A 22,527-nucleotide genomic window follows, 5' to 3' on the forward strand; every position below is an offset into this window, starting at 1 on the left:
ACTCTTATTATGATTGTATTTTTAGCCCTGCTTTGCATTTTGTGCTGTAATGAATACGAAGTACGCAACTAACATTTATTTATTTATTTTTTTTACGTTTTACATGGATTTACATGGATTTATCTGAAATTATCTAATTTGAGTTAACTCCCAAAAAAGCTAGATCCCAGCTATAATAGGTAACTTTAAATGTGTGATATTTTTCTACTCTCCATGTATGCGGTCACTCCAGGTCACTCTGCAGAAAGTTGCCAGGGCAGCGAGACTGGTGCAGATGATGTGAGCACGTGGTCAGGGGAGACGGATGCTGACGAGGGCCTGGAGGTGTCCCAGCAGCTGATGGACAGCCTGCTGCAGGGGGCAGGGACACAGTTAGAGAACGAGGAATATCTGATGGGCATCAGCAGACGACTCCAGACGGCTTTGGAGAAGATGTTGATGGCTATCACCGACACCACCAACAAGGTACAAACTGAATGCAACTGGTTAAGTGATCGGTGTTGTTGGCTCCCATTCACAGCTCACTTCATTTTCTTGTCGTCCTGTATAAGACATTCTACTAGCATTAAACCTGAGGAAGTCAACTATTTTGTTTGATGAAACTACAACTTTATTTTGCAAATAGGCACCCATTCTATCCAGATCACATACATGCTTATGATATATTATAATGAATAATACAACTAAATACATCTACAGATAAAAACAAATCAATCAACTAAATAAATATTTATCAAACAAATGTAATGAAACGAATGAATGAAGAAAAATAAAATATAAATTCAGTAAAATGAGACTAGGCACGAGTTACATACATGTACACTATTTATTTATGTATACACACTGCTCTTAAACTTTTTTATTTTGGCTATTGCTCTTTCCACATGAACTCTGTGCTCAGCAAATTTCTTTGTCATCTCAACATCTGTGGCATGCAAACATACACTTACATATTAACAAAAATAAAAGAAGTAAAGGAGGCCTCAGAAGGATTTTTCATGAACAGTCCTGTGTGTTTGTGCCTAAAAGTAACCAATAAAAAGAAAGCCCTAGTGACACATTTAGGCTTTGTCAAAACATTGAAATACCCACACTCAACACTGTCCACCCCCTCTGTGGGATTCTACGCCTGTTCATGGAGACATAATAGAAATGAGACTGCAGAATGTGGCCAGCAACACAGTTGGTTTGTCTAGAATTCACACACAAAAGAGCTGCCTCATTCCCAGCGGTTGCCTATAGATACGAGCTGTATTTACACAGAGCTTTTGTGTCGCCGGCCAGCCTATCATAATCCAGTGGGATAGCAGAACTCCTCCTCCACCTTCCCTTAGGCGCACCGTGTAGTACGTCCACTGTGTCCAGTGTCAGCCCGCAGAGACAGGGCCAGTTTTAACTAGGCCATTGAATGTGTTACTGTAACTGACTGTACAGCGCATCCTCCCATTGGCTGAAATTCATGCGTTATTCACGCTGAGATGGGTTTTATCTTGGCAATCTAAAAATAGCTTTGAAGAATTATCAAGCCTGGCATCAGTGTTGTTTCAGCATCTATCTACAACACTGGGTGTGTGTTGGTTGAATGTTATCTTTTCTTAGAGCTAATTTTTACCACACTTTGTTACAATATACCCACTCTCTGCCTATTTCTTGGCAACCTAAACTCTCTTCATGCTATTCATTTTGCATTGTGTAATAGAGAATAATCAAACTAACTATTTTCCATTCTTATTATTGGTATTATTATGACTTACTGTGGCTCTAAAGAGTATTTACTATACCACAATGTCACAAAGTCAGGAAATTCTGATTTGCTCTAGTAACAGAGGGTTGCTTAGAGCTGAAATTATTTACCCATTTATGGATTTCTTCAAATGATAACAAATTGTAAAGGATAAGCAAAAATGCTAGAAAGTTAATTGGCTCCAGCTCTTAAAATTTCAATATTTGCTGGTTTTCTTAGTCCTCTTTGGGTTTTGAACTGTTGAGGCAAATCAAGCAATTTGAAGATGTCAACTGGGCTGTAGGAAATTGTTTGCAGGTATCTTTTTTTTTTTTTTTTTTTTTACTATTTTCTTACATTTTATAGAACAAACAAATAATAGATAATAGCTTTTACAGGCAAATTACATGTTACACCGTTTTATGTCTTCGAAGTACACACTATTAGCAGCGCAATAAAGTTGTAATCAACAAAGCCTCTAATGGTTTGTTCAGTGATTTTCAGTGCTATTGATCTAGTGTACATTAGTCTTGTGAGTAAGCCTTGCTGGATCATCATGTCTTTCCTGTGAAGCAGCGTTGTGAACAAAGATTGATGTAACAAGCACGTCAGGAATTTTAAGTGTCTTTGTTGAATTACTGCTGTAAATAATTTGCCTGTAGGAAGGTGTTTGCTCACTCAACTGGTATGAGACACCCTCAATGAGACGTGGAAATTGTTCATGTGCAGAAGGTATGACAGTTGACATGCCAAACAGAGACAGTGGGTGGGACTGAGAGGCAGCGTGTCAGAACACCTTAATTGTGTCTTTCTGCGGCTACATAGGGTGTGATTCCAGTTTGACAACCTTTTGAGAGTAGAGCGTGCGTTGTCTGTGGGTTATTTGAGTGCGTGTGATCTACTTGCAAATCTACCTGGCCCTCTGGCCCTAAGAATTGAAGCCACACCTGCTTCCCTCCCACTTGTGCTGAACAGTATCCTGCTATGTACGATCAATGAAGGAAGTGGAGGAAAAGCCTCTCTTATGAGTCGTGAAAACTGCGCTGGAAATCTGGGATTACATTTTTTTCTTATAGCACATGGGTAGAAAAAGGCAAAGTGAGTGTAGCAGAGTGACAGTAGCCTGCCTGAGGTAAGTAAACCTCGCATGACAGGAGAGAGATCCAGCCGGAGTGAGGAATATTATAGAACAAGCGAGAGGGCATGCGTGGAGAGGGAATGACAGCAATCCTAGAAGGAAGTACAAATGAAAGAGTGAGCAACTTTAAAACAGACAGTCATTTTACCCTCGCCTGGCTGTCGTTTGGACTAAACAATTAAAAGGGGCCCCTGGGAGGCTTCCCTGCAGGTCGTTGTTGCTACGGCGGCATAGTATTGTTAATGAATCTCCAGAGAGAGAGAAAGAGAAAAAGAGAGAGAGAGGGAGAGAGAGAGAAAGGGAGAGAGAGGGAGAGAGAGACCAAGCCGGAGCAGATGCGGGGGTGTGAGCTTCACCGAGAGGCATGATATGGTTTTGCTCTGAAAAAAGAAGGTCAGTTAGAACACACAGAGAGGGCTAGAGATCTTTCAAGAGGGCAAGAGGAGGAGAAATGCTTGCCTTTGTATTTATACACCTCCCGCGGTCAGGTTCAGGAATTCCCTTTAAGCTGCTGGACACAGAAGTGACTTCCCCCGACTGCTGATGATGACATGTTTTGATAAGACTTTTCTTCTTGCCTGCCATAAATATTGTCGTCGTTTCCGGATGATTTTCCGTCTCAATATTTACCTGGAACTTGTACTACCTCAGCTAGGCAGCACGTGATTGAGATGACGTGAACTTCGCAGTCTCCAAATGCTGTTTACACTTCTTGTGTGTGCTGCAAACACATAGAAACTGTTGCTTGGAGCTATTCCACAACGTCGCTCACTTGCTTCAATCCCCACTGGACTTTATTCTCATTTGCGGTCGAACAGCAGGCTCATCTTAGCCTGACCGATCATGGCATACAGAAAAACCTTTTGACGGCTCCAGAAAAGGCGCTCCAACATAACAAAACAAGGTTGGAAGTTGCCCCTTCATACATCCATCCTTTATCATGGATTCCTACCGCTCTTACTGGAACTCAAGCATGCAGAACACCACGTGGATGGAAGGGGAGGATCAGGATGTGTACGAGGTAGAATCTCGTGTTCCCCTTCCCCGACCTTTTCCACTCTCCAGCACCTTGAATGAGAAAAATTCTGTGGTGGTCCAGACCCAGATCTCTCATGTCAATCACAGGACTAACGGTCACCTTCTTAAAGTCATCTCTAAAATCTCCTTACCCACCCCTCCCTATACAGTAAGTTCACACCTGGTAACCCACATTTGTGTTGTGATGTACTGTTTATAAATTATACATCGAGAATGTCAGCAGTGTATAATTTAGATGGAGAATATGTGCTGTTGATTAATATTTTATTGATGCATTATCTTGCAGCTTGTTTTATGCATCTCAGGTCTATAAATGCAATGTTAAATCAATTAAATGTACTTCCACGTAGGCACACAGAAGATCTTCTGTGGTGTGTTTGAGACAGTAGGTGAAAGATTATATGACTTGTATATGGCAGGGTCATATTGCCACTTCCTGTTTCCCATAATGTTACAAAAAGACCTTTGCTCAGGGAGATATGGAAATCTATGGAGTCACTGTGTAATGAATGGGAGCAGGCTGTGGGGATTAATGTATTATGATGATTTCATCGCTGTCATACCAGGAAAACCTGCCTTCTGTCACCTTACCAAACAGTCATAATACAAACATGACACCATTACCTCAGTACATTTTGGATGTACCTGTGCATCATTTTTTATTAAATAGTAATGTACCAGTTTACATTGTCTTAAAACATTGTAAATTATGCATAGAGCACATGAACACTAATTAATAGTTTTGATATCTCATGTAAGGTGACAACAAAGTACTTTTCCTAGTCAGTTACATTTATTAATTATTGTAACTTAGTTTAGGATAATTTAATTAACATAATGTCTCATTTATTCTCCCTACTGCAAATCATTTAAGTCAATCAAACTTGACTAAAACCCTTCTTATACAGTGTAATAAGTCTGACAATATTTGTTTTCTAAATCAGGCTGACGGATATGGATGAAGTCAATATCATGATATCAATAAGAATATTCTCCACTATCAATAAATATCACAATATGGCAGATGAATGAAAAATGATTCATAAAATAAAACTGTGAAACAGACTGCGTTGTGAAACATCAAATTTATTTTAAAATGTTTTAAAACTATGAATGGCTAATTTATTTCAATATATTTATTTATATTTATTTCATATATTCAAGATACAATTCTGATGAGAGTTAATAAAAGATAAAATTGAATCATCACTCAGCTCTATTTCCAAGCATGCAAAATAGGAAAAATTGGCAAGCTTTTTCCTCTGTGTCACAGGACAGGTGAGTGCAGCTGTACTTCTGTATACTGGTATCATAATCGGCTCCTTTTGCATTATAAACTGTTTTTTCCTGCCAGGAATCAGTATGTTACTTTCATAAAGTTGTGAAGTTTGAGGAGCAGATTGTTAAGATAGGCAGCACCGGCACATAAATCCTGACTTTTACTGCTTTGTATGGGCCAAGCTCTTAATGACAGGTCTTAAATACTCACTTCCTTAAAACCCCACACCTCTAATTTGTAACCTAAACTTTCTATTGAAAACTCAAAGTCTTAATCCCAAGGCGAGATAACCCTGATCATCATCAGCCACAAATTACATAAAATTTCTTTCATAAGTTGAGTTGTCTCCTCATGTTGAGAAAACTGATCTTTATTTATAAATTGTCGGGTTGCCCCTTTAGGTCGATTCTAATCAATCATAATGTTTGTTCTTCTGATATAATTTAACACACTGTATTTTTCCCCTCTCAGCTCGAACATGCCCGGATGACCCACACTGAGCTGATGCGGGAGTCCTTCCGCCACAATCAGGAGATGACTGAGCTGCTGCAGAAGCAGGAGGAGCTGCAGGAGAGGTTGTCTGAAGAGGCGAGGGCACGCGAGCAGCTGGCTCTGGAACTCCACCGAGCTGAGGGTGAGATTTTCTCACTTTGTCTGTTTAATATGAAAACAATTTTTTGCGTTAGTCATTTTTTACACATGAAAATCACAAAATAAATGAACAAGTTTCTCTGACAAGCACCCTATTTTGGTGAAAATGTTTTTTTATCTGAGCTTGAAAGTCTGAAATATAGCGGCATCCATTTAAGGTCTTCTGAAAGATATTTCCTTCATCATAGCCTCTTTATACATTTCTCTGATAAAGTATCTGCATGTCAGAATGATTACAGAAAACACTGCATTAGGGAGCTGATGTGGGAAAGCATGTCTACATGTATTTGGGGGAGGGGGGATGTTACAGGGAGTCAGCTGGGATCAGCTGTTTGAAAGGGAGAGGAAAGGGGTGTGAGACCATCTGTGGTAAGAAATTGACAATTGGCATTTTGTGTTTGAGCATCTGATTGCATATGTGTCAACAATGAGGGTTTTGTATGTAGATGTTGGGAGTGAAGGTATTTCTGTGAGATTTTAAAGAAAATAAATCTTGGTGTGAGTGCAAAGGTAGTGTTGCCTTCTCAAGAGCAGTTTAAGCGCTGTGACAGTTCTTGTTGCTGGCAGCTGACTGACGTCCCATCCTTGTCAGAGACAGCTGGTCCACGTGGGTCAACTGTTCCAGTCACACACACACACACACCCTCACTCAATTTATCAAGTGACACCAGAACCACAGTCAGTTTGTTCTCTCTGGCTTTTTGGATGCACTGAACAATGGTGAGTTTATAGCCATCTCTGACCTTTTATATTGACTTTAGCTTGAGTAGCCTCCTGTTGCGATGTTTGTTTTCTGTAATCCTATTGATGCTCTGATGCAAGGATAATATGTGTTGTCGTGAAAAGCTTTATGGTTATATAGGATAAACAATTAAAGAGGTAGATCATATGGCAAGCTGCAGAAAGAAAAATGAAAAGCATTCTTAAGAATAAATGCTACAACACACATTGTGGAGCAGCTGTACTGAGGTTAAACAAATACACATGTAATATCTGGTCAGATGGCATGCTTCTCCATTGACAATGAGGGAGTGTTTGAAGTCTGTGGCCTTTTCAAACTGGTTTTGAATTATCCTAAGAGACAGGCTCAACGTTGAAAAAGATCCTCTTCAGTGATTGGTAGAAAGTAATAGATGTCAGTGAACACTTAACAGGATGAGGAGTGTGCTTTTGTTATATTTGGATAGCAAGGCAGGGAGGAGCAAAACAAGACAGATGGCTAAAATGACATGATGATGTGCTGTCATTTTGTATCCAACAGTAAATATAATGGTGAGCATTGTGTAAATGGCTAACAGTGGTTTCTTTAGTTAGGAATCATGTGCTTCTGATCCCTGTGTATCATGGAGAGATCCCTCCTTAGGCAAACTTTACCCACCGCTTTACTTCCTGCTCACATGTGTGAAATGAGATTGACAGCACAGGTGACATTGAATCCATACAAGCCACAGAGAGAAAATATATCTTACCTTACCGTACAGTTAGTCTCATTTTTGCCTGTTTGTGTTTTACAGTTGCTCTGACAGTACATGAATAAACAGTTTCTGAATGGTGTCTGACCTACTGTGTGCATACCTCCTTTCTGTTGTATCTATGAGCTGAATGCCATCCTGGTGCATAATGCTTGCTGACCTGTGACAGAGCCGTACAGTAGTTATAGAGCATTTCATTGTGTTTTTCGGCTCAGTCTTAGTCGTACTTCATGTCAAGCAAAATGGGTCAGACATGCTCACTTGCGTTCATCTCTGCATTTGTATGCATGTTTGTCTACATCGCCATATGTTTTTGTGTTGTTGGTAACCTTGGCTTTTATATCCCGCTGTTAAGTGTTCATTCATCTGGATGGCTGCTCTGTGTGTGTTTGTGTGACCGAAGTGAGGCAATAAAGTAATTCTTCTATATTTGTCTGAAGATCAGTAGCGTAACAGAGAAATTTGATGAAAAGGAAATGCTAAATTGCTTAATATGAATGTGTGTGAGTTTCTTTCTAACCATCCTTCTTTCATGTATCCCACATTCAGGTCTGATTGACGGCTACACTGGCGAGCGGGCAGCACTAGAGGAGCAGTTGCGTCAGAAGGAAGAGCTCCAGCTGAGCCTAGAGCAAGAGCTGCAGGTGAGGCATTCCAGCTTCAGTGAAGATGAAAAATAATTACCTTTCTTTTGAGATAGCACATGACTCGACAAAGTTAAAGGTGGATTCTTGGATTTTGGCCTCTGGCTCAGCACAGCATTGACTCATAATAGGTGTATGTGCAGTCACTCCAGTTCAAATTCAATCATATCTGCCAGAACAGCCAGAAATACAGGTACATGTAAGAGCAAATGTGAGAAATTGGGTGGCTGTGGTGTCCAAATAATATAATTCACCCAGATAAACTTATGACACAGGATGATTATCTCTTAAAAATACTTTAAGCTGCTAGCTAGAAGCTCACCCTCCAGTACAAGAACAGCTGAACTGCAATTGTCTTTAAAATAAACTATACGTTAAGATATGAACAGTATGTAAAATACATTAAGAAATACTCAATATTCTTTATGTGCCTTTTAAGATGTAAATCATTATGTATTGAGAGACTCCGATCCTTTACAAATATTGTCTTCTTTGCCATGTTAACCCAACATATTCTACCTCAAAATATAGATAAAAAAATAAAGTTGCAAATAACCTGAAAGTCAAATTTCTCTGCAGGTTACAGGTAGCCGGCTGCACGAGTTGGAGCAGGAGAGGCTTCAGATGCAGGAGGAGCGTGAGCTGCTGTCAAGGCAACAGGACGCCATGAGGGAGCATGCTGGGCCCCGTGAGCTTCGTAAGTATCCCAGAATTCCCTTAATGGAGAAGGAAAATAATAGGCTTGATTTAAAAAAAATAACCTACTCATAGGCAGTTATCATCATTGTAGTTGAAAGGGAAATATTAGGACACGAAATAAGTTAACATGGTCTAAACTTTGTTGCATCCTAGCAATAAACTAACATATATCAGGAAGCAAAACTACAAAATATAACCTGTAACATTAAACTTTCAGACTGAAAGTTGGATGTTCTATTTTGTATCAAGGTTCAGGTTTAACAAGACAGTTTGTTCAGTATAGCTGCCTCAAAAGAAGGTCAAAAGTTAAATTAAATTGTTCTTGATTACAGGAGACAGCATGATTCAGTGTGTCAGCTACATGTAATACAGTAGTTATAATTGTTTTCAGATTCTGTTTTAAAGTATTGTACAGTAGACAGTATATTGACAGTAAACAATTCCTAGATCTGCATTTATATCGTTTTCAGGAAACAGCCACATGGCAGCATTATCTGTGACAGGAATAAAGTGAAATCAATCAGCTTCTCTACATTTCCTAAGCTCTTGCTACCAATTGTTGTGCCACAAATCATAAATGTTCAGGTATTGGAATAGAAATGCACCTGGAACATCGAGTCTGATACCTGTATCTGTTGATTTTGCGCTATAACCCCTTTATTATCAAAAAGGTATCCCTTCAGTACATAATCAGATAAGAAAAGGTAAGTATTCTATATGTAAGGGTATAAATCTAAAAGGGGCTATTTCAGAAACTTTTCCCTTTCACAACATTTGCTTCTCCATCTCCATCCTTTGGCGACACAGCCTTAACCTACTACTGTGAAACAGACAGAAAAGCACTGCCGTCTTATCTCCACCCTTCTCTGACTCTTCTAAAAGTTTTCCTGTTCTTGACAAAAAAAAAATGAGCATGTTAAATTCTTGTGCTTTCTTATTCTCCTGTAGGCCTAGTTGAAGCTGCAATGGTTGCAGCACCTGAAGCAGGTGTGTCCACTTTGAGCATGGCTCAGTTATATCTATGTTTCTTTAATTGTCCTAGCTGAGTGACAGTATATCTCTCTCTAACCTTAATCCAGCAACTCACCAATAAAGCTTGGATCTTGCTTGCTATTGGCTCACAAATTCACTCAATTCAATCACTAACCTTCGCTTCAGCATTTCATTTTGATTGATTTTGTCCTGGTTTGTCATTTTAATGTCTTTGAGTCAGTGTTAGCCCTCATTTTAGCATGATGAAATGGAAGTAATCTTCAGGCATTTATCCGTAGTCATTATTTCCTAATTGTCAATCATCTACACTCTGAATTGAGGTGTCTTTTTCTTTTTAAGGTATATTGAGAGAATTTCTTTTAATGAGTGAGATGATTGGCCTTTCAGGAATTCCCGCTCCCCCTGCCTGTAAATGCTTATTGGGCATGGATATTGCAATGTCTGGACTGTCCACGTGTCTCATCTGTCATTCGCACTCTCACACCCTGTTACTTTTGCACTAATCCTGCGGGGGGTTGATCCTGGGTGAACTGGTGTGGGTTGTTCACTGGTGGCAACAGAAGGGCAAAGAGGCATCATGTTGGGGGATCATGTTCGGTAACGGGGCATTATTTTGGAAAGCGGAATGAGATGATGGAAGAGTCTGAGGTTAACCATATTTTCAGATGGAGCAGAGTTATGACAACATTGAAAAAAGATTTTTGTTTTTTTTTTGTTTTTTTTTTACACCACATAATTATAAAGTTTACCAACAAGGCAAAATCTAATCTCATCACAAGACTCATAAACCTCAGACTTTTCAGTAACTTCATCTCAGCATGCTGTTCATCACTAAAATTCAATCTGAATGATTAAATAACTTTAATTTCCAGGCAGCAACACCTAAACTTCTTCTTCCTCCATCGTGTTGTCTAGACCTGCTGGAGGAGACGGAGAAACTGATGAAAGAGAAAGTGGAGGTTCAGCGTCAGGCGGAGAAGGAGAACTCCGACCTCCTGAAGCAGGTGAAGCTGCTGGAGGCGGAGCTGGAGGAGCAGGTCAACAGGGTGATCGAGCTGGAGCACGCTCAGAGGACGGAGAATGGAGACCTCCAGCAGCAGATTCAAGCTCTGGAGAAACAGCTGGAGAAGAACAGGAGGTTCCTTGATGTAAGTGGCACAACGGGTCAAAAAATGATTTCTGGAGTTTTATTCAGTATTCAAAATGCACAATTTATAAGATCAATTACAAAGTTGTTCTTTCCAGAAATCTTATCAAAGATCCCAGTGTCTGTCCTCTTTGAAAACCCTTCAGTTTCCTTTTTTCCAAGAGGCACATGCTGCTAATTGTGCCCTATTAGTTTTGGACGGGGCTACAATCAAGGTTGATCGTAGAAAGGTGTTTTTTAACAATAGAACTTGAATATTGACTTACTGTTAACTTGAAATAAAAATTAGGTTAATACTACTGAGATGTGCAGGTTCAAGCTAGTCCAACTACACTAAAAGCCAATTTAATCATTTCTCTTTTTCTTCTTTTTTGGCTCATGGTCTAATGAGTTGTGTTCCCATTATCATAATTGGGCCACTTGGCCAGGAGTTGGCATTGTTTCGATGTGGTTAGAATGCAGATTCTTTCTGCTCTGGTTTGTTGACGTCAGTTACACTCAAATATGAAATGACCACATTTGTACACAACACAACAATTTTGTAATTATATAATGTGTCTTATTCTTTACTGTATCATCAGACATCTGTAGTTTGCAATAGTCGTATATTTTTCTGCATAAAAAATGGAAATCCAGATATCAATTGTGTTTCTATTGTGACAGCCAACAGAACCTTTTTTCAGTTTTAGTTCATGATTCTCTTGAGCCCAGTATGACACCTAGTGATACTCACTATCTAACATACTCATAATCTCTGCCAATATTGGGAATATTGTCTCTCTAAATCTGAGAAAAATCTTGGGACTTTTACTGAAATGAAAATACTTCTTCCAGTATTGTAAACATTCTGGAGAAAAGCTGCTGTCACCTACACCTACCTATGTCATCTCTTACCTTATCAGGTATAAAACATAATGCTTACAAACCCCAAATTATATTAAATCCACAAAACATTGCACACTAAGTACACAAACTCTTTGTGTCAAATAAAGCTGGCCCTTAAAGCTTGCCACCTCATTCAGTGCAGACTTGTGTTGTAAAAAATGGACTAGATTTTTTTTGGAAAACCTTTAAATGGGGAAAGAAAAAATAATATAGATGTTGCTCTCAATGCCTCCCGACATGAAAAAGTATTTTATTGAGCAGTTCAGGAAACCAGTCCGTCAACACAACAGGTAGTATTCAAGATGTCTTTGTTAATTAGACCAACTTTGTTTTGGCATCCAGGAGCAAGCTGTGGACCGAGAACACGAGAGGGATTTCTTCCAGCAGGAGATCCAGAAACTGGAGGAGCAGCTGAAGAATCCACAGAAGTTTCAGACTGTCTCTGAGCAAAGAAACCGAGAGGTAACAAGAGAAGGCTCTGTTGTTTAGCTAGAGGACCAGGATGTAATAGAGATGCTTATTTTCTGAGCATGACACTGCTTTGGCCACAAACACTGAACTCAAAGTCACACAGCTGAACAATAGATCTGGTAGAATTACCTGTGCTGCCTCGGAAATTATACCAAAGTTGTTTTAGTGGAAGTGTTATGTAGGCTAAAAAGTGAGAGTGGGATTAGTGTTTGTCCTGCTGAATGGTTGGTTTTACTTCCACAATGAACAAATACACAATGGAGTAAAATTATAAAACGATGGTGACATTGCCTTAAGACTCTCCCTGAACATCTTAGAGATAATGGTGATAATGGATTACATAATAGCAGGAATGCGAATGAAAGGATTGCAGTGGTAGTTAAAAGAACAGCATCTGAGGACTCACTACCCTCAGGATCACTGGCAGAAAGATCATTGGTCAGATATGTCAGAACAACTTTGACAGGTTGGGAAAATTGAAGATTTGAGTGGGAAAGAATGTCAAAAATTCTCCCATAGTGGAAATCAGGCAAAACATACAGGAAGAGAAAAGACCATCCTTATTGAATTTTCACATCACATCCCTGCACAACAACGTCACAGATCTTCTTTTCTACAGCCTGTAAAATGACAGAGCATTTTGTCAATTACATTTTCCCAATTTTTTATATAGCAAAATGTTGTTTCACTGCTTTCAGTTCTACAATGAATGTTGCTTATTTGCTTCGGCTGCTCTGTGAATGCTGTTTGGTTATTTAGGTAATGTCTTTTTTATTGAGTCACCGTGTATAATTTTGAGCAACCCTGTTGTCAAGGTACTGCTGCATGTTTGAAGTGCTAATGTCCTCAAACTAATCAATTTGTAGAGCCTTGCCCTGTTTATTGTAAAGCCACTTTCTAAAAAGTAAATACAAACAGTACAGTTACATTCAACAAATGCTCCTTTAGATGATATAAATAATACAATCAGATTTTAAAAATCAGCTGTTCTGGGTTATGATAATGTTTTATTTCCTCCTTTTTAGAGTAACCAGTTTGTTCCTCTTTAAAAATACCTGTGCAGTATAATTTCTAATCATAGCTGTGATTGGTGTACAACAGATACACACTTAAGTAACAATAGTTCAAAACTGTTAATCTTCTGGAGTGTTTATGTCCTTTAAACTTACAGGCTAACACCACAAAGATCTCTACCATTTATAAAACTTCCAGAGACAGACTCCTGCCACATTTTTTATCTCTAAGGGCTTTTTCTTCCTCTGCTTCCTCCTCGGCTCACCTCTCTCCATTTGCCCTCAAACTCTCCATCCTCTGGTCCTCTATGCTGCTGCCTTCTTTCTCCCTGGCTTATTGCAGGTGGATGGAGTAACCTTAAAGGTACTGCTTCTAGCTACATGTAGAATTTCCCCAGAGAGCATTTACTGCATTATAGTAATCCCGCCCGCCCGCCCTTGTAACAATTAATGGCCTGTCTGACTCTCATTCCCTTCTTACTCCTTTGTCCAGTTTGATCCTTCTGTACTGTACAGTATGTGTCCTCATTTGGAAGCTACTCAACCTCAAAACATCGTCCTTTTTCACTCTGGTCTCTCCTTGTCTCTCCTTCAAATGTCCCAGTGTGAACAAACAGAGAATGGGGTCAAGCTCACATTAGATCAGATATTAGATATATAAAAATGAAATAAGCTAAATTATTCTCCTCCTTTTTAAATTCCCAAATTATACTAAATATAATCTATAAAACCACTTGCCCTGCCTGCTTTAACATTTATTTACCAGGTCATCTTGAAATTTCATTTAGAAAGTTTTAGAAACATTACTTATTTTAAACCTGTTTCTATGCAAATAAAAGATAAACTTACAGGTCTCTAGCTATATTTATCCTTGAATGTCAAGCAAGAAACTGGATAAAAAAAACACTCTACTACAGTTTACTAAAATCCATCTATAAGTGAACCTCAAGGGACATTCTCTTGAAACTTTAACATATATATAGCCCATACTGTGCTTGTGAACAGCCATCTTTCACTCTGATCATATTAATATTTAATGAAGGCCTGCCAGTGAAGGGATGTATTTCATCTGCCTTACTACAATTTTTTCATTTTGCAATTGATTTGAATAGAATCTCAACTTTCTTTGGCACAAGATCCTGAAAATGCATTTTGAAACAACAGTGTACACAAATGTCATATTTTATGAAGGACTGTATTATAATTTCCATGATTAACTAAGCCAGGGAAACAATTTACCGTCTAGATATTATCTGCTTTTCCATTTTCTTCTTCATCCTAAATAAACCTTCCTTATGTTGACCCCCTCCTCCTCCCCATCATTGATCTACTGCTGTTCTCCCCATCTCACAGGTGGATCAGTTACCTGCCAGCCGTCCACCTGGTTAATGTTTTGCTCTGTGGTTTGTGTCACCCTGAATGAAATCTCTCTCCCCTCTGTTCCCTGCACCTCTTTTCAATCCCGGCCCCCTCCTTTCTCAGGTGGATCAGCTGACCTCCCAGCTAGCTGTACATGTACCAGCTACACTGTAGCGAGTGGTGTCTGAAAGCGACTCTCATTAAACGATCCCCCCTCTCTCTCCTTCTCTCCTTGTCTCTCTCTCTCTCTCTCAATACCAGGTGGACCAGCTGACCTCCCAGCTGAAGGAGAAGGCGGATTGGTGCAGTGAGCTGCTGCTCAGCTCAGAGCAGCTGCGTCGTGAGTTGGGAGAGCGCGACGAAGAGATTGACAAGCTGGAGAGCCGCATCCGCGAACTGGAGCAGGCCCTGCTGGCCAGTGCTGAGTCCCTGGAGAAGGTGAGGAAGGGGAGGGGGAGGGGGGGAAGAGGGAGATGAAAGATGTGAAGGATGTGCTGGAGACTTGATGCAGAGACGGCAGGAGAGAAAAAGCCGAACAATAGCTGTGGAGCATGGCAGAGGGTGTGTGTGAGAGCATGTAGATGAGGTGACAGCTAGAGGAGGAATGGGAGGAGGGGAAGGATGCACGGAGAGCGAGAACAATGTGTGGGTGGGTCTACTTCAGCCACCCCGACAGTTTGCTGTTAGTGATGACACTGAGCTATGGCTAGTAACTGTCTAGATTGTCCCCCAGTGTTAGCGGAGGGCTGTACAAAATACTGCTGCTCAGCTGACAAATGTAACCGTTCCAGCCACACGATAAAGGATTCAATATGGAAAATGTGCATCCTTGAAAAAAAAGTTTGCTCCTTTATATCTTTCTGCACCTGCATTAAAAACTGCTGAGCTAAACAGTAGTTTCTTCTGTGTGTGGGTGTGGTGTGTGTGTGTTGTTGTGTGTGTTGCAGGTTGAACAAAAGAAGCAGAATGAATCCATCACTGAGGCAAAACACTCCACACTGGAGGCTCAGTTACAAACAGAGCGAGAAGCTTTGGAGCGGAAGGAGAAGGAGGTAGTGCACCCATCACTTTGTATTTTGCGTTTTTTTCGAAGTAGCCACGTTTTGTTATTTTAGCCCAGTTTTCAATATAAGAACTCAGACACTTTATACTAAGTGGACAGTCATTATGCATTTAAAAATGCATCAAGCTTATTTTGATGATTTGTTGATGCTGATGTCATAAACTAAAGCATTTGATTCACTTTGGAAAAACAAGAGCATTTAAACAAGATAAGTCAAAAGCAAGTATTTTCTTCCACCATCCAAAGAACTAGATTATTAACATTAAGAAAACATTGCTGCAGGCGAAAACCCATTAGTGCTGTACTATCTTATTATATCAAGATCAGCAATTTTCTTTAATTACAAGAACAGTTAAATTTATTAGCTCACTAGTGCCACAGAGAAAATCTGTGGTGTGGGTTTTTCTGTCATATTAGTCAGATGCATTTTGCGCAGTCTCCTCTAAAGTGCTTGCCATGTTTAACTGTTGCCTCAGATTTGTAACCTGGAGGAGCAGCTGGAGCAGTTCAGAGAGGAGCTGGAGAACAAGAGTGAGGAGGTGCAGCAGCTTCACATGCAGCTGGAGATCCAGAGGAAGGAGATCAGCAGCCAGCAGCAATACCTAGAAACAAGGGATAGCATGCTCCAGGTAATCAGCCGTCCTGCTGCAATGGACATATTCCAGTATCTTTACACAGGATTGTGATGCACAGTCTGGGTCTGTTTGAATTATAGCTCTCGTAAAACCTGTGAATGGCTTATCAGACAGATACCAGCCAAAATGTACTCTTAAGACTTACTGTATGTTTAATTTGTTTCACTTTTCTATTTGCAAATAGCTCTCCTAAAAAGCAAAATATAAACTTCTGGTTACTGGTCACTTCTAAACTGTTGACTGATGAAAATGATGTTTGACATTTCCAGATAACCTTGTAGCCTAACTGTAAAGATACAACAAAATGTCTGACTCCTCACAACCATCAATGGCTACCAACAGTCAAAAAACGGGACAGTTTTTATTCATAATGGATTTGATTGCAAGCAAGTTAATTGTTTGCTTTATTTCAGTGTTTTTTGCCAATTAACTTTTTGCCAACATGTTTCTCCTCTGACACAATCGAGTGAATTTTCACTGCCACAAGGCAAACTGGACTTTGACGTGACATTGTTTATTAATAGCCAACACATTATAATCTCTGACTTTTGAAGGTGATGGAGGAGAAGGACAGGGAAATAGCACTTCTTAATGAACAGATCACTAAGCTCCAACACATGGAAACAGCCTCTGATAACAAGGTAACATCATACGTGTATACGAAATAGAATAAAAGTCTATTTCGCATATGCGTGTATCCGTGGTAGTGCATCAGTGTGTGTTCTCTGGTTTTTTGTTCGCTTTCATTTTTGTTGGCTCCATTTTTTTTGGGTTGTTTTAGTCTTGTTTTGTCTTGGTAAGTAGATCCACAGCACCATTTTTTGTCGTGAGGTGATCGTTTGCTCATCTGAGGTGGCTTATTAAACCTCTGAGTCTCTGCAGAGCACTTACAAGTTGAAATACAATCTAACTACATTCATTTGGGCCCCATCAAAATATATTTCTTGCACTGCAGGGACTCAGAAGTTTATCAAACAGCGGGATAGCCATGGACTCCTAAAATATGATATCTTTATGGTCTGATAATATCTGTTTTACTCTTTAGGAAATTGATGAGCGGGATGAGCTAATAAAAGACCTGGAGTCCCAGGTGGAGTGCCTGCGGAGCGAACAAGAGCGCTTAAAGAGGAATAACGAGGAGGAACTCGACCAGCTGAATGCTGTCATAGACAAACTTCAGCAAGAACTGGCCAATATTGAGCAGAAACAGACTACAGAGGAAGATGAGGACACCCAGGCTGAGCCAGAGAGTGGAGTGTGGGGGCCGAGTAAAGAGGAATACGATGAGATGAAGCAGGGAATGGACATGGCTGCCAAAGAGCTTGATACATTCAAAACAGAGCACAGTAAGCTGTTGGGGACATACATGCGCTTGAAGGAAAGTGCACAAGCTTTAGCTGAAACAGAAAAACTGGAGAGCCAAGAGGATGAGCTCGAAGAAGCTCTCAGGGAGAAAACTGCTGGCCTTGTTGTCATGCAGGCCCAAGTACAAGCTCTAGAGCAAAGTGCAACATCCAGAGTGGAAGAGCTAGGTCTCCGCATCCGGGAGCTTGAGAACTTGGTGGGTGAAAAGGACTCTGAGTTAAGCCGCTGTCGCCTCCTTGTGGAGCAAGCTCAGAGCGATGCAGATCGTCTCCAACAGAAGGTCTCTAATCTGGAGGAAAATCTGAGGGAGAAAATGGCTACAGTGCTCATCAGTCAAGCCACACTGGAGGCTTTCCAGGAGCAGCAGCAGCAATCCGAGATATCCAAAGAGCACCAGGCACTGCAGAAACATGTGGAGCCACAAGCACATGACTTAGGTGACTTTGGTATTCCCCAAATGGATTTCAGTGGGCTAGCTCAACTGAAACAAGTTCCTACAGGGAAGGTGGTTCATCTGACCCAGAAGCTTCGTGAGCTGGAGGTGGGTCTCAGTGGGATGCAGAAAGACCAGGAGCTCCAGAAGCAGCTGCTGTCCAGCTCTGAGGAGGAGGTGCTGGAGTATGAGAGGAGGCTGTCAGTACTCATGGATCTGCTCAATCAGATGAAGGCCAGGACACACCAGAAGACATCACCAGCTGTGGAGGTAAGAGTTCCTAAGTTACTGCTCCTGGTCCTTCCACGTTATCCCCCTCCAAAACATCCTCTGTTTCCAGTCTTTGTGCTAAGCTAACCAGCTTCTGGTTTCAACTACGGTTTACTGTACGAACAGGAGAGTGATATCAATCTTCTCTTCTAATGCTCTGCAGCACGATCCAAATAATATAAAATCTAAATATAGAAACTCTTATTTTAAAGAACACAGAGAGCCTCTGCCAGTGTTTTTTTTTTATAATTAACGTGAATGTTTTTGGAAATGTTAATAGAGAGATAGAAACCCAAAGACACTAGATCTGTCGTCAATCATCCAAAAATAGTACATTTATTCTTGCAGATACAAAGCAGATTGAGTGAGATATTTGTTAACAGTGGGATCTACACCAAATATCTGTGCTGTATGGATTCATAAAAGTTTAAGTAGAAGCACTTTGTTTGTCATTATCAGGGAACATTAGTGTGACTTTGTGTGTTTTCTGATTAATGGTTAACCACTGAAAATCAATTAATGACATTGTCCCTTGCCCAATACAGCTCTAATAACTCTGAATCTATGTGACCTTTTTATCAGGCCCACTCTGCTGATGACCAGCCAGCTGTGTCGGAGCTTCTTCAGGAATTGCAGGAAGTCAGAGACGAGGCGACGGCCACCAAAGAGCAGCTCAACAACTACAAGGAGAACTGCAGCAAATTACAGGAAGAGCTCACAGTATGTAACTGCATGCTGGTGTTCATACCACTTGTGAGAGTATTTTTGATGTTTGGTGAGACTCATGAACTTGTCTTTTTCTCTCCAGGAAAAAACTGAAACACTAGAGAGACTCCAGGACCAGCTTCAAAGGGTAGGATGCATTTTTTTAACCTTCACAGTATACATTTTATTTTATTTTTTTCTTCACAGAAGTTGGCATGCATACTGGCAATTTGTGTCTAATACTTCAAACTTTGTCACTTTTAGGAATCATCTGCAGATGGTGAAGAGGCGAAGGTATCCAAGCTTCAAAGGGAACTCACATCAGCTCAAAATGAAGCTAGTGCTACCAAAGAAGAGCTGAACAGCTGCAAGGAGGGTCTAGAGAAGCTACAGGAACTGCTGCAGGTACAGTGCCAGTTGAACATTGAAAATCATTACAAACATGTTCTGTGTATTCTCTGCTTTAACTTTTAAGGCATAAGTAAAACCATTTTTTTAACTTTGTGTGAAAGGAAAATTTTAGCCTTGCTTTAAGTTAGTAAACTCTTCTTTTTATTTAAATAATATATTACTGCCCCAATCGTCATATGAAGTTTTTAATTACAATATTTCTTTTTTTTAAAGGAGCGAGAAATGACCATCGCTCACCTTAAGGGAGAACTTTTCCAAGTAAGTAGAAAATGTTTGATAGCTTAATTTTGTTGCATTGATAAATTGTGTATTACCAGTGTATTTATATATCTTGAATATTTATGATTTTTATGAATACGTTTTTCATATTATATATGTATGTATTTCACCACTTGCTCAATTGTCCTTCAGGTAAAAGCTGATGAGGACAGAGCCAACATGACGGAGCTCCTCAAAGAGCTCCAGGAGGTCAGAAACGATGCAGATTCCAGCAAAGAAGAACTCAACAGCTACAGGCAGAATAATGAGAAACTTCAGGAGGACATCCAAGTCCGCGAAGTTTCTATTTCTAAACTCAAAGAGGAGCTCCAGGAGGTCAAAAAGAATGTGGGTACCACCAAAGAAGAACTGAATGGCTTCAGGCAGCATAACGAGAAACTACAGGAGGAACTCCATGTCCGTGAACTCTCCATTTCAAAGCTCAAAGAGGAGCTCCAGGAGGTACGAGCAGCCTTGATGAAGACAGCAGACTCATCCCCTCTATCTCCGTCTCCATCTCCTTCTCCGTCTCCTCAGCCTGTTTCTTCTACTTCCACCGCCCAGCCCAAAAGGAAAGGAGGCAAACAGCCAGCCGGTAAGGGAAGCAGTGCCAAAGATAAACCATCTCTCGCAAGGAAAAACTCTGCCACTTCCAGCCAGTCCTCCAACAAATCTCACAGCACTCGGCTTAACAGCAGCTCCGAGCAGCAACATGTGGCTGTGACGGACTCGTTCACACAGACCGAAGCTCTCCCAATGGCTGACAGCAAGTCTCCTTCAACCAACAAAGAGGAGATGGAGGAGGTGATTGGAGAGTTCCAGGAGAAGATTGTACAAATGCAGGAGCTCCATGCAGCAGAAATCTTGGACATGGAGGCCCGGCATATTTCAGAGAGCGACACCCTGCGCAGGGAGACACAGGCTCTGGAGGACGAGTGTAAAGCCCTCAAGGCTGTCATTGAGAAGCTGCGCTTGACTGAGGTGAGGACAGCAAACTGTTTGTTCTGCACTACTGTAAGTGGGTCATAGGTTGTTGAAATGTATTATAGTATGTAAGTCATGACTGTGGTTACAATATAATTATGTACAGTGTTTCATACTGTAATCAGTTTTGTTTTGACGTGTTTGAGAAGATATAGAGCTTTTTGTTTTATTGACATCAAGAATTTTTGTTGTAATTTTGTATCAGGAATTGCTGTTATCACATTTAGTCTGACACATTCCATAGTTGCACAAATGAAATGAAAAATATGTGTTACGCCCACTTATAAAGAATCCTATTCTGCTGCTGAGTACCATACATGCTGTATTACAAGATGTGAATGAATGCGTTAAGCAATTTTGGGGGATTTTGAATGAAGGAAGGATCAATATGCAAAGATTACTTGTTGTATTATTTTTATTTGTCATCCGTACGGTGAAATAATTATTTGAATCTTATTTCATCCTTTGTAGATCCCCTCATCAAGACAAGACCGTCCTGCATCACAGTTCAAAGATGGCTACACCAGTGGTAAAATACAACTGTTTACATTCGTACTTCAAATGTTTCATGTCAGATTGTTCTGTTCAACCAAGATCTGTTTCTACATACATAGTGCATGTCATTATTGTGTTAAGACAGACTTTAAAAAAAACCTTCCTTTGAAACACATATGAATGCTCTTTTGTCATTCACCATTTTCTGTATTTTGTTATAAGACAGTTTTTGTCCTCTTGCAGACAGCAGCTCACATTACAGCCAGCGGACCGGATATGACCACCCCAATTTGCATCAGGAGTTCAGGACAACTCCAGAGGGTGCCAGGAGAGAGACTGATGATCCACTACCTGATAGAATCAAGGTACAACTTGTCCTCATCAATGAATTGTGATATTAGATTAAGTATCAACTGGGATTTTGATTATTTTAGTGGATATTGCAATGATGTACATAATAATGTTGTCTTTTCCTTTATTTAATAGATGGATTGAATTTAGCTGTAGTTATAGTGATGTGTTTTCCTGTAGCTGGATTAAATGCTGTGTGTGATCTGTACTGGCCTGTTCAACCAAATTCCCCTGGTGGATGTATATGTTATAGGGTTGGTTCCCTTTGTTCCTTTAGTGAAGGCTTTATTTACTGAAGTGTAATCCCAATAACATGTCTGTGTGTATGTCTATTTAGACGTTGCTCCGTGAGGTGCACCAGGAGGGCATGCAGGTTCTCTCTCTGTCAGAGCTTCCTCTCCCTGAAGGCGAGCCAAGCAGCCAGTTCAACGTCCAAGGCTGGGTGAAGGAAAGAGATGCCTTGCTGGCAACAATTGCATCTCTCAAAGACCTCATCACCCAGATACAGACACACAGGGGAACACAGGTAGAAGAAACAAACACTACAGAAGTTTATTAAAAGCTCAAACAGTCAGCCGCTTCCGAGTTGACAAATGGATGACTCCTCTTTTCTCTGTTTCTCTGCTCCAGACTTCAGGCAGTGCAGATTGGCGTGGGCAGCTCCTCGATGCAGTGCGGCAGGTATTTGTGAGGGAGCGCAGTGTGCTGAAGAATGCCCTCTATAGCCAGTTAGACCTGCTAGACACCAGTGATGCCATCATCCACCTCAATCAGCTGGAGCGCAGACTGGCTGAACAGGTCTGTTAACTGAATTTAGTTGCATTGAATTTTTTCCAAATTCCATATCCACTGTTGTACATGCATTTTAAATGCAACAGAAAGGGTTTTTGACTATAATGATTAATATAAGGTTCATCTTATTAGTATACTAGTATACTTGAAGTTCATTTTATTAAGAATGCTTGAGTGTAAGTATAAGTATAGCAAGTATACTACGGACCATGTACTTAATAGTGTACTAGAAAGTATACTAATTTAATACCTC

General features: G+C 40.3%; 1 protein-coding gene across 1 annotated transcript in view; it reads left to right on the plus strand.

The window, feature by feature from the left end:
* Positions 1-22,527, plus strand: part of akap9 (A kinase (PRKA) anchor protein 9) — a 63,508-nt gene that overhangs the window by 33,068 nt on the left and 7,913 nt on the right. Inside the window, exons 21-41 of the mRNA XM_053335029.1 lie at positions 233-465; positions 5,650-5,812; positions 7,851-7,945; positions 8,525-8,642; positions 9,593-9,631; positions 10,553-10,785; positions 12,012-12,131; positions 14,774-14,950; positions 15,460-15,564; positions 16,052-16,204; positions 16,765-16,851; positions 17,256-18,278; positions 18,861-18,998; positions 19,087-19,131; positions 19,248-19,388; positions 19,608-19,652; positions 19,806-20,633; positions 21,108-21,165; positions 21,375-21,496; positions 21,820-22,008; positions 22,113-22,280. Coding sequence (XP_053191004.1) covers positions 233-465; positions 5,650-5,812; positions 7,851-7,945; positions 8,525-8,642; positions 9,593-9,631; positions 10,553-10,785; positions 12,012-12,131; positions 14,774-14,950; positions 15,460-15,564; positions 16,052-16,204; positions 16,765-16,851; positions 17,256-18,278; positions 18,861-18,998; positions 19,087-19,131; positions 19,248-19,388; positions 19,608-19,652; positions 19,806-20,633; positions 21,108-21,165; positions 21,375-21,496; positions 21,820-22,008; positions 22,113-22,280 — 4,280 coding nt within the window. The remainder of the gene's footprint in view (positions 1-232; positions 466-5,649; positions 5,813-7,850; positions 7,946-8,524; positions 8,643-9,592; positions 9,632-10,552; positions 10,786-12,011; positions 12,132-14,773; positions 14,951-15,459; positions 15,565-16,051; positions 16,205-16,764; positions 16,852-17,255; positions 18,279-18,860; positions 18,999-19,086; positions 19,132-19,247; positions 19,389-19,607; positions 19,653-19,805; positions 20,634-21,107; positions 21,166-21,374; positions 21,497-21,819; positions 22,009-22,112; positions 22,281-22,527) is intronic.

The sequence above is a fragment of the Scomber japonicus genome, chromosome 15 (genome assembly GCF_027409825.1).
Source record: "Scomber japonicus isolate fScoJap1 chromosome 15, fScoJap1.pri, whole genome shotgun sequence".
Taxonomy (NCBI): Eukaryota; Metazoa; Chordata; class Actinopteri; order Scombriformes; family Scombridae; genus Scomber; species Scomber japonicus.